The sequence below is a fragment of the Lampris incognitus genome, chromosome 3 (assembly GCF_029633865.1).
Source record: "Lampris incognitus isolate fLamInc1 chromosome 3, fLamInc1.hap2, whole genome shotgun sequence".
NCBI lineage: Eukaryota > Metazoa > Chordata > Actinopteri > Lampriformes > Lampridae > Lampris > Lampris incognitus.
Genome location: NC_079213.1, coordinates 85,519,450 through 85,535,535, shown reverse-complemented (window position 1 = coordinate 85,535,535; position 16,086 = coordinate 85,519,450). Strand labels below are relative to the sequence as shown.

General features: G+C 42.2%; 2 protein-coding genes across 4 annotated transcripts in view; both read right to left on the bottom strand.

Moving 5' to 3' along the window:
- Positions 1-5,495, bottom strand: part of rnf11b (ring finger protein 11b) — a 37,187-nt gene extending 31,692 nt beyond the window's left edge. Inside the window, exon 1 of the mRNA XM_056276225.1 lies at positions 4,958-5,495. Within this exon, the coding sequence (XP_056132200.1) occupies positions 4,958-5,080 (123 nt within the window). The 5' untranslated portion in view covers positions 5,081-5,495. The remainder of the gene's footprint in view (positions 1-4,957) is intronic.
- A 516-nt stretch (positions 5,496-6,011) lies between these two features.
- Positions 6,012-16,086, bottom strand: part of ttc39a (tetratricopeptide repeat domain 39A) — a 77,123-nt gene continuing 67,048 nt past the window's right edge. For all 3 annotated transcript variants that reach the window (XM_056276217.1, XM_056276218.1, XM_056276219.1), the window contains 14 exons: positions 14,985-15,052; positions 14,718-14,782; positions 14,445-14,544; positions 13,893-13,958; positions 13,514-13,622; positions 13,330-13,397; positions 12,488-12,547; positions 12,121-12,282; positions 11,563-11,654; positions 10,756-10,876; positions 10,494-10,605; positions 10,008-10,122; positions 8,661-8,777; positions 6,012-8,291 (listed from right to left, as the gene is read on the bottom strand). In XM_056276217.1, the coding sequence (XP_056132192.1) occupies positions 8,177-8,291; positions 8,661-8,777; positions 10,008-10,122; positions 10,494-10,605; positions 10,756-10,876; positions 11,563-11,654; positions 12,121-12,282; positions 12,488-12,547; positions 13,330-13,397; positions 13,514-13,622; positions 13,893-13,958; positions 14,445-14,544; positions 14,718-14,782; positions 14,985-15,052 (1,370 nt within the window). In that variant the 3' untranslated portion in view covers positions 6,012-8,176. The remainder of the gene's footprint in view (positions 8,292-8,660; positions 8,778-10,007; positions 10,123-10,493; positions 10,606-10,755; positions 10,877-11,562; positions 11,655-12,120; positions 12,283-12,487; positions 12,548-13,329; positions 13,398-13,513; positions 13,623-13,892; positions 13,959-14,444; positions 14,545-14,717; positions 14,783-14,984; positions 15,053-16,086) is intronic.

The following is a 16,086-nucleotide window of genomic DNA, read 5'->3' as shown; positions in this document are numbered from 1 at the left end:
GGATACAACTGCTTGAATCCCTTTTATATATATATAAAAATCACATTATACCCATCTAAGCCTTTATTCAGTAGGTCGTTTTCCATGCTAGATCCTTATTTTCAAGTAATATACTAAATGCTACATTGGCTTAAAGGCCTTATGTATCACGTGCCTTCCAATACCAAGGCAATGGCCTCTTCTCTATTTTCTGATCCAAAAAGACCTCAGTGGCTTGAAGAGTGGTTTCTTACCATGCCCCTTTGCCTTGGAGAGTCTCCCCGTCAATAAGGAGGCTGATTCTGTAATTTCCTTCAAACCTATACACTTAGTTAAGATCTCCGCCAGGCAGTAGCCTGGAAGGGATTATATATTTGGTTGCATGTGTATGTGTGGGTTTGCATGTGTGGGTTTGAGTGTGTAACTACTGGACCTATCAGCCTAATATTTTTTTGTGCAGTTATGAGTGTATGATGAAGAACCTCTTATGGTTTCAGTGATTCAAAACCTTCAACATTTGCTCTCGCTATCACTGCTCCCTCTCTTCATTCAGTCTAGCTCGTTCAACCAACGCTGCTCTCTGTTGCTGCCTGATCTAAGCCAACCGTGCGCATACACAACTCACATCTACAGTTGAGTCAGAATGAGTAGCGACAGTGTCAGAACTAAATCATTATGTATTCAGCTGTGAGTCTTGAAAGTAAACGAGAAGTCGATGGTATTTCACAAGTCAGAAAATGATTCACTGATGATTTCAGCACAGGAGAACTGGAGGAACACTGGATGAACAAAAAATCATTCACCTTATTTACCTTGCTGCCACACGGAAGTGCCATAGTCTCCAATGTTAAAACGCCACTATTAAAATAAAATTTCAAAAGTAGGACTTATCATAGTCACAGCTGGAAATCATCTCAGTAGCTACAATAAAACATTTCCTATGGCTGAGCTGTGTTTTCTTACCATTGTTTTGTGAATAAAAGTCAATCAGCAGAGAAGCCATTCACCTTAATTCATTTTGTGAAAACCACAATGGTTAAATGTTGTTTTAAGTCTTTTAATAAGGGCTTTTAAATTATGATAGCCTAATCTCTGTCATTTCATGTCAGACATGGTTGCTTTCATGCGAGGGTCCACCTAGGAGGCTGCACATCCACAGACTGACAGGCAAAACCCTTATTATTAGGTAGATTTTTTTAGCTTCAGCAATGCATATTAACCCCCCCCCCCCCCATATTTCCCACTCAATCAACTTGGACACTGCATAGACATTTTATAATGGGAAAAACAGTTTTTCCTGTCCGTGTGTGTATGTATTTTCCCTTCTCCCGTTAAGTGAAAAAAGGGGTGGTTTGTCACCAAGTCCAAGCAACGGAGAAGGAGATACGAATGCCTGGTGGGGATCTGCACTCTACTGCTGAGTGCACTCCTCTAGTTTTCATTATCATTTGACTTGAACTTGACTTGAACTCATTATCATTTGACTTGAATGAAATAGATAGCGATTGTACAGAAAACGGCTTGTGTTTTATTATAACAGGTGTCTGAAATTCAGATTTGACCAGAAATGTAAAGCGCTTTGAGTGGCTGTTGCAGCTAGAAAAGTGCTATATAAAATGCAACTTGATTGATTGATTGAACTTATACCTCTGAGTTAGTGGGCTTTGTTGAAACTTTAATCAACCTTTCTGGGAGGGTCTCAGTATAAATGGGTCTCCCCTGCTGTCCCTCAGTGCTATTGCACTCTTCTAGTCCACCATCCATTTGTCTGTATGAATGTAATAATCCTATTGGTGCTTTTCCACAACATTGGCTGAAACCATTCCAAGAAACTATTCTGATTGCATTTCCATTAGCACATGGTATGCCGTGGAATGATTCCAAATTGTGCCCATTTCTTGATTTTAACCATGTTTTGATAACCATGCTGAACATGGCCTGATCATGGCAATGAAAGGGTTTAATAATTCAATGGGCATTCAATGATTGGTTTTACATCACATTCAGTGATGCCACATCTGGTACAGTGACGATAGTATCCCATGGCGCCATTATTACACCCTGCACTGACCCTATCTTGCATACTGCAAGCAAGCAAGCATTTGTCTTTATCTATCAGAAAACAAAACTGTCTGAATCATTGTTATGGTCAATGGAGGATAAACATTATATGTGTATTACATAGATGGACGCCGTTGCATGGAGTCATTTGTTGTAATCATTGTAGTTTTTTCTTAGGGACTTCCATCATTCTGACTTCAGTTCCAACTGGTAACGGAAACAAACAATATACGTGCACAAGATTCTGTTGGTACGGCGTGGCACACAGTAGCGTCATTATGGCCTCAGCATAATAATGAGACAAGAAGTATACGAATATGCCTGTTGCATGCTTCCTCTTTTATTCTCTTCTTCCAGGACTACAGCTTGGGCAGCCTTTGACAGTGTGGTGACTGGGAAATAAGATTTCTTTCTGTCTGTGGTGAATTCTTTGTTGCCACTGACCAGGCCTTGGCCTGTCTTGAGACTTACATGCCTTTTGCCAATGACTTCACCATTTGTGACAGCTGAGGTTATGCATCATGCTCACCGTGATGAGCCATTGACTGCAGTTTGCCAGGGGATCAATTCCACCTATTTACTCTCTATGGGATGTAAGCAGTATTCTGTGCGGAGCACAATGGGATAGCTAGGGGCGTAGTCCAAGCATGCGAGGGCAGCAGAAGAGGTAGGGATTTTTTTTTAGATTGATTCTGCTTTCTGAAAATAAGAGCAATGTTTGCAAGGCAGGACAAGTTTAGGTTTATTTAAAGTAATGCATTGTTTCGCCAAATGCCATCAGTCAACATGTCTTTTAAAAGACAGTTATAGCAGTTTTGAAATTTCCCTTACTTTATGGTCCCTCTACGCCGGTATATAGGGCCACTGGCAGAACAAATGTTGCGTGAAGGAAGGTGCAAGAAATTGTTTGTGTATCTGGTAGGTAGATTTGAAAGATTATACTGAATTTAGCACATATACATGCAATTAGCTAGCATACTGCTTTCCCTTATTCCATTTGGCTAGTACATTTCAGCAATTTATCTCATGCCCGAAACACCATTAATCTATAACTGCTATTTTTACATTCATGAAGAAAAGGAGCAAAAACTGAATATCAAAACACATCTGTCATGCTAATTTGATTGACCACAGGATTAGTACACCTACAAAATGGCCAGTTAACCATACAGAGGCAATGCCAAGCAAACTAATCACTGGCATTACTCTGCACTCTGTCTCCACCTGTGTTAATGATGTGCCCAAGTTTTTCTGCTGTAGTTATGACACCTCTCGTCTTTGTGTTCCAGGGTTCCATGCCACTTGGCTGGTGCATGGGATGGTGTTGTTCTCTGGTGATATTTGTGGTGGATGTGTTATGTTTCATGTGCATACAGCGCTGTCCCAGTGTCCACTCAGCCTAACTCTAGGGCTGGGTATCGCCACTGATTTCCCAAATCAAATTGATTCACAAGGTCCCGAATTGATTCAATTTCTGAATCGATTCAAATCAATATTGATTCAGTTAGGGATATTTCAGTTACAATACTAATTTTTCTTGGATATGAAAGATTCTCAGATAGCTAATGCTATAAATTGTACAAGGAACTCTCTAACCTGGTGTATAATTAAAAATATTCATATTTACATTAAGAATTGACCCCAAAGCAGTTTTCAGTCTGTAATTTCCATTTCACACCGTCAACGGAGGGGAAAAAATTTAAAAGATCGATTCAGGGATTAATCCATCCATCTTAACCGCTTATGCTGCTCTCGGGGTCGCGGGGATGCTGGAGCCTATTCCAGCAGTCATTGGGCGGCAAGCGGGGAGACACCCTGGACAGGCCGCCAGGCCATCACAGGGATTAAATGAATTGATAATCAGATTATTATGATGAAGATCGATTCGAATTGGGAAAACAACTCATTATCACTAGGTCATTTTTGTTATATATTTTATTTTCAAATCTGTTACTGCATTATCTTTCTTGCTCACTCAGAACCTATTGCACACCTATCCCTCCTGGAAGAGGATCCCTCCTCTGATGCACTTCCTGAGGTTTCTCCCATTTATTTTCCTAAAACACATTTCTGTGGAGTTTTTTCCTCATCCCAATCAATGGCGTAATGGTAGACGGTGCTGTCCACTGTCTGTATCTAGCAGTTTTTTTTTACCGTGTATGTAAAGTCCTCTGAGGTTGCAACTGTGATTTTAGGGCTGTACAAATAAACCTGACCATATAGTTACAGTGGGGCCTTGTATGTATGTGAGTGGTCCCTTTCTGAAATAAAGATACCAAACAAAAGACATCCATTTCTCGCTCTGGGGAGGTCACAGATAGAAACAGCTAAGAAAGTTTTGACAGTCAATCCTTTATAAAGCTACAAAACTCGCATTTTAAAAGAATTATGTGGGGCTTCAGATTGGATCATGCAAATAGCCTACATTTTCTGCTTTGTTACAAAATATCTCCCCGGGATATGTCGAATAAATAGACCTTATACCACTAAGCATAAGATGTTAATAAGACATTATGGGACTGTTTTATTTTATCAGCATTATTGAACTTGAACGGATAATGCAAGATCCACTGTGCTAAGCAGAAGATTGTGATTTTATTCACTTGTAGTGCTTTAATAACAATGAAAATGACCTTCAGACAGAACAAAGAGGATTACGGGACAGGGTCAATGGGCTGGGTTATTGACGTTGCCTGATGATGTTGTACTCTAACTAGGCCGATCTTTACATGTCGTTTGTTTGCATGTTTTTATGTCATTTCCTTTTCTTTTCTTGCTTAAAGCAGAGTAAAAGAACAAGAGAAAATGAACCAGCTGTGTCAGATCTTAAACGCATCACCAAATTGAGCATCACAAGTTCATCAACGTTATGACAAAACATGAACTGCTCGTTTGGCACACAGTTGATCCAAGTTACCTGGTAAGGAGGCGGTGGCTCCTGATCGGGGTCAGCTCCGTCTCCGTAACTGGCTCGGTCGGACTGAGATTCGTGCAGCAGAGAAATATCATCCGAGGTCGGAGATTTTAGACAGTTTCCCATCTCCGTCCTCTTCAAACTCTTTCCCCTGTCGATGTCACTTTACAAATAGTCGATTCTAAGGGCCACCTTCACCAACAGTTCAGTAATTACGCATGAGGCAAACTCGATCTACTGGGGGTTTTCCATACACTTAGAAATGTCCTCTCCCAGGCGACGGGAGAGCGGCTCGGTTCAACAAAAACAAAACATCATTCAGTTACCAGCACAAAGAGCTAGCTTGCTAACACTGGCTAGCACTCGCAAAACGAACATTTGCTCGCCAGCTCACGCGAATGAAATAAGCCCACAAAAAAAAGAAATTCGCGGTCCTACAAAAAAAACCCTCAGCGGCGAAGTTACCGGTATTTCGCACCCAAAATGACGAACCTAATTGCCCCTACACTGGTTTTGCACCCCATGACAGGGACTTTCCCCATTAAAGCTCATGAACGAGAGAAGGTGATGATGTAGCAACACGAATCGCCGCCCCTTTTAATGCGGACCAATGAGCTACACCTTACGTCACGGGCACGCTGCCTCAGCGCCAATCAGAGTGGCGATCACATTGCCGTCTGCTAAAAACATAAACACAGATAACAAACTGATACAAGGTCTTTCAAGCTCAGGTCCATCTCACTGAAACGGATAGGCCTCAACATATCGGATGTTACGCATTCTGTCAAGGTTTTCTTCGTATTTGACTGAATTTGATCCTCGCTATTAGCATTCTTAATGAGACGTGGTGGCTGTACAATACTATACCACGTTCTTCGTGGCTGTCGTCAACAAAATGAAAAAATCCCACCGGACACAATGTGTGCAAAGCTTTGTTAGTAATGTTATTTTGTTAAGTGAAATATGCCACTTTATAGTGTACATAAGCATGCTTTGTGCAGCTGATTGTGCTAAGAGAAATAGAGGAATGAACACAATAAGGCAAACAACACAAAGGGGGATTTGAGTTACTTATTTGATCCTTTTCTTTTAAATTACAAAAGAAACAATCAGTATGTACAGGAATAATACTCTGCTCAGTATTTGCCATGCCCAATACTATACGCTGACCATTAACATCACAGTGCCATTAAATCTGATGGAAGTCTCATCATATCAATAAAACCAAAGAGAAAACAAAACAAAAGGTAAACAGAATATAATCTGAAAAAGTTGTTTGATTTGTCATTTCAGTAAGATCCACATTAAAATTGTTTATTAAACATTGTAAAGCATATATTTCCTCCACCATTTAAAAAAAAGTCTAAAATTGACTCTGGTCATTTCCTTAAACCCAAACCTTAGTCTAATCATGAATAAATCAACAGAGTTCTAATTCCATCACTTGAGAGATCATTTGAACTATTGGGCTTAAGATAGTCTGTTGAACACACAACTTCAAAAACCTACTAAACAACATGAGGACATGTGACCCCTTTTTTGCCTTACTACATTTCTTTGACTTATTGCAATCATCTGGAATAAACATTGGTCATATTCAGCTTACTTTTTGATGCACAGGATCTATGAAGTATAACTTATTCTGTAGGTTGTTCTAGTTTACTGTGGCTGATGGAGTAGTAGTTAATAAAGCAAGTGGCTGTCGCTCAATCTGTCTTTCCTTAATAAAGATGCAACAGGCTGACAAGCAAGCAGTTCCTTCGCCTGTATGCCTGAATGGCCTGTTTGTTCAAACTCAAGTACCGTTGGAGCCTGTCCCACACGCCAGCAGGAGAAAAGGAGGGAGTCTGCCTTTCTAAAAGACACATGCATCTGTCCTCTTAAAACGGGACATTTTTTTTCCTAGAATGCGCCATTTGTAGTTAATAAATAAACACACAAAATACTCTCCCAGTCAAACAGACATACGTCGACTATGCAGATTTTGCAAGACTGGCTGCTTTATATAATCCTGTGCAGGGGTCAGTGTTTGGGTCTGTGAATATGACAAGAATTTAGTGGCGGGAACAGTCCCTTACAGGAAGACTGTTACAAGCATTCCATTAAGAGTTGCTATTTTTTGTAGGTTACAACATTGTTCAAGGAAAAGTATTATGTTAAAATGAATTTCTGGATGAGACAAAATAAATAAATGGAATGTCATGTGGAACAGCAAATTCAGACATTAAAAAGTCATATCCTATTTGGCTGTGTTCTTGTTGTAGTTTGTTTTTGGTTTTTTTTAAACCTGCAAACCAAAATATGTCCTATGCAGAGGGGCAGAATAGAAGTCAGTCTGTGGACAATGCATTGGGTTGTGTTATGTTGTATCTAACCATATTGTGTTGTGTGATGTCGTTTTAGGTGGTGCTGTATCAAATTTTGCAAATGAAAATTACTTTCAATAAAATGGTGCAATTTTACTGTTACATCTTGATGGCTGGCTTGTCAAATATTTGCTGCTGGCTGTGTATAGTTAGTGTCCGTGTTTGGTTAATGTGATGTTTGGTACTCACTGAGAACTAATCTGATTTCAACAAGACAGATACGTGTTAGCACACATCTAGCTCAGAATATATCTAGCTAAATGTAGCTCACTTTTAGACAGAACTGTTTAATTTATCATTACATGATTATATATCACCCAACCAACTTTAACTGTCTAAGAAACACAACACAAGTCCATATATCATGCGAGAATATTTTTCAAGATTGTGTTTTGGTGTTTTTAACTTTATCAGACAAGAGGTCGACAGGAAATGAAGACAAGAGAGAGGGGTATGTCATGCAACATAGGTCGCCAGCTAGAATTGAACCGGTGACGTTGTGTCCATGTGGTGTGCACTGTAACTATTCAGTTACAGAGGCACCCCGTGCTAGAATATTTTTAATTGCTTTTTTTATATTTAGCTCCCCAGTTAGGAGACTTACTCATCTCTAGACTATCACTTTTCACTTTCACTTTTTTCAAAAATTGGTTAGATTTAGTCAGATATATTCTGAGCTAGATGAGAGCCAACAGTAGCCACCATATTGAAATCGGGTCTAGTGCTCGCGGGGCTGGCTCTGTTGGGTTCACCCCGACTCCTCGACCTGGCACTGCATTGGGTTGGGCTGAGTGGTGCATTGTGGGATGTCAGGAACAGGATGCTGCCTCTAGTCTGGTGCGCCCTCCTCTGGGCACTAGGGGCTAGAGGGCATGTGGATCCCGTTCTCCCCAGTGCCCTTGGCTTTGTGTAAAGCAGCCTGGATACGGAAGTGTGTCCGTGATTCCATGGAGTAGTTTTTATAATTTTGCCTAAAAGAGAGGAAAGCATTATTGATTATTCGATGACCATTGTAAAATTTTACAGTTACTTCCTGTGTCTTTAAATTGTATTTCACTGATCCAAGAAATTCTCGACAACTGCTTGAAGAAAACAGATCAAATGTAACCTAGCCTTGTGCCATGAGGTCTTTCATTTCAAATTTTTAATCTGAACCCACTGGCGTTACATGGATGCCTGGAACAGGCATTGCTCAAAATTTAGATATAAGTATATAGTTCCAATCTACAACATCGTTAATGTTTCATCAAACTATAGAGTTAGTGGATCATATCTGAACTATCTGGTCTAACAACAGCATGTTTCTTTATGTGCAGATGTGACTTAATGTGGACACTTACTTTGCTGTCTCCAGGAGCTTGATGGCCTCATCGGTCCTGCCTTGCTCCAGACACAGCAGGCCGTGCTCCAGCAGGGCATTGGGAACCAGGTAGTGGTCATACTTAATCTGGGCCTCACTGTGGACAATGTAAAACGAAGCAGCCGCTATGGAGGTGTATCCAACATGAATGCAAGATTTCCCTCTACTGTCGTAGTGTGCGCTGGGTTTCAGTATCAGGACTATATAGCATTGCTTGTATTTGTCAAGTACAAAGCATGAACAAACTATTTGACTTGGCTTATTAGCATTTACCCATTGCAAGACATATTCTAAAGGACATAAGAAAGCTAGTTAAGTTAGAAAGTAATTAAACCTTCAGTTTTATGGCACTTTTTTTAAAAATCAGGGTTCCAAAATGTAAAACAAGAGACAAACAGATAAAATGATAAAACATGAACAAATTCCAAAATGAGACTTAGTAGATAAAGCTGCTTCCAAGTAAAAGGAGCTTAAAGTGGCACAACTATGCTGTAACGTGCATGGATAAGTAGACATGTTGGCCCTTGGCTAATGGGTCGGACCCTTTAGTCGAGCGGGTTAGCGATGTCTCCCGCAGTGCGGGAGATACGGGTTCGCGTCCCGCCTGTGGCAGTTCCTGTGGTTGCCCTCCGAATTCACTACATTGGTGTCAGAAGTGGGATACGCGCGGACGCGTTTTTCCAAAGGAGGGAGGTAGTGTAACGTGCATGGATAAGTAGACACGTTGGCCCTTGGCTAATGGGTCGGGCCCTTTAGTCGAGCGGTTACCGATGTCTCCCGTGGTGCGGGCAATGCGGGCGATACAGGTTCGCGTCCCGGCTGTGGCAGTTGCTGTGGTTGCCCCCAGAATTCGCTACATTGGTGTCAGAAGTGGGAATTGCGTTGACGCACTTTCCCAAAAGAGGGGGGTAGTGTAATGTGCATGGATAAGTAGACACGTTGGCCCTTGGCTAATGGGTCTGACCCTTTAGTCGACTGGTTAGTGATGTCTCCCGCGGTGCGGGAGTTATGGGTTCGCATCCCAGCTGCGGCAGTTCCTGTGGTTGCCCCCGAATTCATTACAATACAAGACAACACAAAAAAAACCCAAAAAACATAATTCAAAGGAGTGAAAAGTGAAAGAAATGAGATAGGTCGTAGACTGTTTTTTTTTTTTTAAAGATGGTAACTGATTGGATAATTTCACTTATAGGGCATATAATTTTGCATATGTGCTTTCCTTGGCTTGGCCTATGCATGCTTGTGTGATTGCAGGTGTGTGTATATATGTGTGTGTGTGTGTGTGTGTGTGTGTGTGTGTGTGTGTGTGTGTGTGTGTGTGGCTTACTTGCACAGGATGAGGGTGAAGTAGTGCTCTGCCTCCTCCTGGTGGCCCAGGTGTTTGAGGCACAGTCCCCTCAACAGACTCACCAGACACTGGTCGTCTATGGAGAATTCATTCCCTGGCAAAAGCACAAGACAGTCAGGAGGACCAGTCACTACGACTAGTCATAAAGATTGCTATTTTGGGATTTCAATCACGGCATCTTCGTTTGTGACGATATCTACAGACAATTTGATTGCAGTTACAGCCTGAAATGCTCTAACGGGGAATCAAACTAAGTCAAATATCATTTTAGCACTGAAGTATTTTAGAGTAAGCTCAAGCAGATCACATTGTTAGCAAATGACTGTGAGTTTCACTCCAGATAAATAATAATGATAAATAATTCCTCTTGACCACAGTTGAAAATCGGTTTTATGTACTTGACAACTGTCAGGAACTTGTTTCATTTAACAGGCCAGAGTTAAGAACTGGGGTGTTTTTATTTACTTGGGCTGCTGTCAAGTTTAGCCTGTGCTTCATCCAGTGTTTTCAGCATGCCCTCTGTCAGGTCTTTGTGTTTACCGATCACTGTGTAGCCATTCCAGATGTACATCATCTCCTAAACATCACACACACACACACACACACACACACACACACACACACACACACACACACAGACTGAATTTTCACCTCATCAGGTGAAGTTGAGAACTTCTGCATTCATTATTTTAAAAGGGAAAAATTAAGGAAATATTGACTTGCGGACCAGAGGAGGAGCTGGAAGAGGAATTGGGTTCTCTGCTAGGTAGCGCCGGGCCTTCCTGATAGCAAACTTCTCAGTTGGCAAAGACTTGCCTGCTATTTTCTGCTTCAGCCCCGGCACCTGCCTGGGAGTATTATGACACAATTTATTCATACCCATGTTGATAGCTTGAAGAATAATAGTTGAGGGGAAGAAAGTTTAACTATATACATGTATAATAGAGAAAGATAAAGCAGATTATTTCAATTTGTGAATGGCCCACTTCTTGATTTATTTCACTCATTGCAGGAGGATACCAATCCCTAACTAATTCCTTTACATACCTACTAATTAATATGTTATTCACTCTTTTGGAAGTTTTTGCAACTGTATTGCATTTATGTAAATCCTTTGTGTTCCTTACTTTGAACATTTCACCCAGTCTAATTTCTACTATGTTCAAATTAAAAATAGAAGCTTAAACTTGAACCTGAACTGCAACTTGAACTAAAGGAGGACCAGCAAACCCAGGCAATATTATATAGCACTTACACATCAGCTTCCTGTCAACAAAGGCAGTGACAGTTTTCTAGCTAGGGCAAACCTTTAAGGTTAAGGTGCCAAGAAATTTACCATGTCAGAAATTACCTCACCCATCAGGATTTACTCATCTCGGCTCCGTCTCCTGACCAATATATTTCAAATGTCTTTGCAGTAAATGCTGGTGGTGATGTCATATTGTGTCACATACGGGGAGGCTATGAGTTATCTGTTTCATGGTGGTTGCAGAGATTATTCTCTGTAGATGACTGTTTTAATTTCACTTCCTACCTGAACAGAGTTAGCTCAGTCTCCCCAAATGTCAGGCAGTCATCCTTAGTCAGCATGCTGAGGTAGGCTGCTTTCATATACGCATAGGTAGCCTGCAAGGAGGGGGAAAAGATGTGACTATGCTCCATTTTTGCCTTTGACACAGAGAATCCATTTTTATCATTAAACTAAGCAACTTAAAGTATGTTCTTCCACATGTTTTCTTGCAGTTTTTGGACACGTTCACTTGATCAATCCATTTACAAGTTCAGAATCTGAATTAAGTTTATTGGCCATGTGGGTTTGCACATACATGCAATTTGACTCTGGTTTCGTGGATTTCTCAGTGTACTTAACATAGAATAACAACACTACAACACAACAAGCTTCAGCTACTATATACACAAGGATTGACTTACACAGGTGAAATAAGAGGTGATAAAGTGCAATGGTGCAGAGAATATATAAGAGATGCTGAAAGTTTAATGGTTAATGAGTGCCACGAGACTGACGTGTACTGTATGCATGCAGATCCTCCTGCCCCACAATGCCAAAAATTACTCCTGAGGTTTTGCCCACCTTGGACCACGTGTTCTCCTTGCTGAGCAGGTCAGCATAGAAGTAAGCCATCTTCCAGTGCCTCTTGTATGTGAAGCACCACATCAGCTCCCAGTAACACATGTGGTGAAACTGTTTCCACTGCTGCTGGGCCTCACAGCACTCCTCGAAACGGTTGATAGCCTGCAGGAAACAAAGATAAAGACACACATTAATGTGCACACACACACACACACACACACACACACACACACACACACACACACACACACACACACACACAAACAAATAATTTGAGAGGTGCTTAATATATAAAAGGCAAAACTCTGCCTTGTGAGCTGACTGCCAGAGAATCATTTCAGGTGAGCTGGAGATGATTGGCACTCACAGCATCCAGGTTGCCTTTGATCTCCTCTATTCGACCAGCGAAAAACAAAAAGATGGATCCCTATGGAGAAAGATGGCACCCACAGTTTACTTTTTAAAACACAACAACAGGGGGGCGACTACTGTTACAGCTAGATCTGTTTATATGATCATATAAAAACAGGGATAATAACTGTAAATAATTTGTGTGTCTGTAATTCTTGTGTAAGAAGTGGGGTTGTTGTGAGGCATCTAGTGTGTTGGTGTAGTGTTCTGTGCCTGTCACGTCTCACTCTCAGCCTTCATCGCTGGCTAGCAGAAATGCAAACAGGAGAGCCGAGCGCGTAAGTCTCTCCCTGCCAGTACATAGCCTCTCCAACAGCAAGCCCTATGTAGCGCCTCCTCGTGGTGACACACGGTAACTGGGTACACGTTGGACCCTGGCTGAATTACAAGGGACTCGGAGGAGGTCTGGCCCCTAGACGCGCAGTACGCAGGCCCACCAGTGTGTTGATATTCCCTGACGCCCACGAACCAGCCCCCAGCTATGGGTTAAACAGTGTCACTGCCTAGTGGATACCTCGGGAGAGGAATAGGCTGTGGGAGTAAACCCCTACAGAAAATCAATGCCCTTTTGTGACTGTTTAAGTGGGAGAATACTGCTGGCGTCGTGTGTGGCTGCCGCCTCTCCCTCTCTTAGCCCCCCCTTCCCATCCACCCCTGTATGTCTGTGTTATGTTTATCTGTTGTCTTGTTTCAGCCCGTTTATTGTAAAGTGACTTTGAGTGTTAGAAAAGCGCTATATAAGTTTGATTTATTATCATTATTAAATATCTTAATATAAGGTGTTTAAAGTGTGCCAACCTTGGGATACTTTTGGAGATATGGCTGCAGTAGTTTCTCTGCATCCTCCACGTCGCCCTCTCCAGTGCCTGCAAGAGAAAAACCAAAAAAAAATAGAGCTTAGACCTTTGCCTCTCTCTCCTTCTGTTGTTTTTGATATCATATATGTGTGTGTGCATGTATGTGTGGTTCACTCCTGCCTCACCAAGTATGAAGCTCATGAAGGTATGATAGCAGAGCAATAGCATGTTACACAGGAAGGACCTGAATGTGTTCTCTGCTGAGCCCTCCTGGAGCTGCTGAAGACCAAACTCCTACACACACACACACACACACACACACACACACACACACACACACACACACACACACACACACACACACACACACACACACACACCAGAGTTACTACACAGACAGTCTGAATAGCCTAACATAGCACAGGACAATGTATCTCCTGTTAAAGCCTCCTCACCCCCCCACACCTACATTCATTATACAACTCTTCTCCCTGTCAGTCAACCATGGCTATGTTTCCTCTTTATGTCATCCATAACTAGCTCTCGCCTGTCAGAAGAGCTCACCTTATTACCAGAAAAGCCCACAAACTCCAGCAGCCTGAGTGTCCGTGTGGGTAACATGGAGATCATCTGCAAGAAGAAAAGGAAACAGGAAATAAATGGCACACATCACACCTAGAGTTTGCATCCTTCTTTTAAGTCTTGTGATACGGTTTGTTTCCAATTGAACATTTTGACAACGTATCCTGGCTCTGGGCCACAAGTAAAATATCCGCGTCAGGGGGTTTCCGCAGAAAGTCAACTAGGTTAAAAACAAACTTGCATGAAATTGCTTTTGGAAATCCTTTGTTTGGTATATTTTAGCCTACTGCAGGCCAAGATGTGTGCATTTTGATACACGGGGACAATGCAGTGCACTTCATGATAGCGTAGACAAGCCTTCAAACAATACATGCAAACATTTGAAAGACAGCGGACCAAATACCAATGGGAATGATCCTGGTACAGGGAAACCCCCATCATCGTGTGCCCACCGATGAATAAAAATCCCATGAAGTTACTTGCCACAACTAAGAGGCTGAGGTGTAATGATAAACAGGGAGTGCAACTCCTCACCAGGTTGAAGGCGCCCACCCCCAGCTTCACACCACCCTCAAAATGGCCGTGGTTGTCCCCGTGAGTGTAGCCAGTGGACTGGAGGACTGCATGCAGCTCCCTGTGAAGTGAAGGTAAAGGGAATGGATGAGGAGGTTTTAAAAAAGGCAAAACAGAAGATGGAGGCTGAGAAAGAGAGACATTGTGAAAGAAGGATGGAGGGGGAAATGGGTAAGCATTGAAGTGAAGTAGTCAAAGATGACAGCATAACATGATAGATGTAAAGATTCTCACTTGTATGTCTGGTAGCTATTCCTCACTTTGATCCCTCCTTTGATGAAACTGATCATGTTTTCATCCTGGAACGGCAGAGAGAGAGAGACACAGAGAGAGAGACAGAGAGAGAGAGAGAGACAGAGAGAGAGAGAGAGAGCGCGATATAAGTGGCAAAGGAGAGAGAAATCCCTTTCATGCTAAAGCATGGTAGGAATGTATGACTAAAATAAATCTCAAGCGCAGACTCACGACACGAGCTGCTTCATTGAAAACATGGGCTCTCACCTGAAGAAAGGTTAGTGCTGCTCTCTGCAAGAGACACTCGGCATAGCACACTTCAGCATGGAGTTCCTCTGAGGTGAAAATGATTACATCATAGTTATCTTCAGTCAGAAAGCCTGAAAGCACTAGCGCAGCAGAGCACAGGGGCTGCAGCATGACACAGCCACATACACACACGCACACACACACACACACACAAGAAGCACAAATTCAAAGTGCTATTCACTACTAGTAACATACTTGTGCGTTTGCACACAAACACGCACGCGCGCGTGCACACACACACACACACACACACACACACTCAAGTACTCAAAGCATAGGTGGAAACAGCTAGAGAAAATAAATGATGGTGCAATACAGTCAATGGTGTCTATGGAGGGAACATCGAGGAGAAAAAATATAGCGAGGCTATGTATTATTAATTCGTTTCCACGTTTTACTAATTTATGGCGTTGTTTAATTAATTAACTCCCACATTTTGGAAAAATCATGCTCAGGTCTTATTAAACCCATCCCCCATTTTAGTTCATCCATCCATCCATCCATCCATTATCCAAACCACTTATCCTACTCAGGGACGTGAGGATGCTGGAGCCTATCCCTATCCCGGCTGGCAGGCGGGGAGACACCCTGGACAGGCCGCCAGTCCATCACAGAGTCGACACACATACACACATTCACACCTAGGGACAATTTAGTACGGCCAATTCACCTGACCTACATGTCTTTGGACTGTGGGAGGAAACCAGAGCACACGGAGGAAACCCACGCAGACACGGGGAGAACATGCAAACTCCACACAGAGGACAACCTGGGACGACCCCCAAGGTTGGACTACCCCGGGGCTCAAACCCAGGACCTTATTGCTGTGAGGCAACCGCGCTAACCACAGCGCCACAGTGCCGCCTCATTTTAGTTAAATCATTCCCTATATTACCATATTTCCCAGACTACAAGTCACCCCGTAGTAGAAGTTGCACTCAGCAAAAACGTGTTTGTTGCGAAGAAAAAAAAAGTTGCTCAGTATATAAGTCGCATTTATATGGTGGTACAATAGTGATGCGCGGGTCAGGGTTTTTTAATACCCGCACCCTCTCGACCT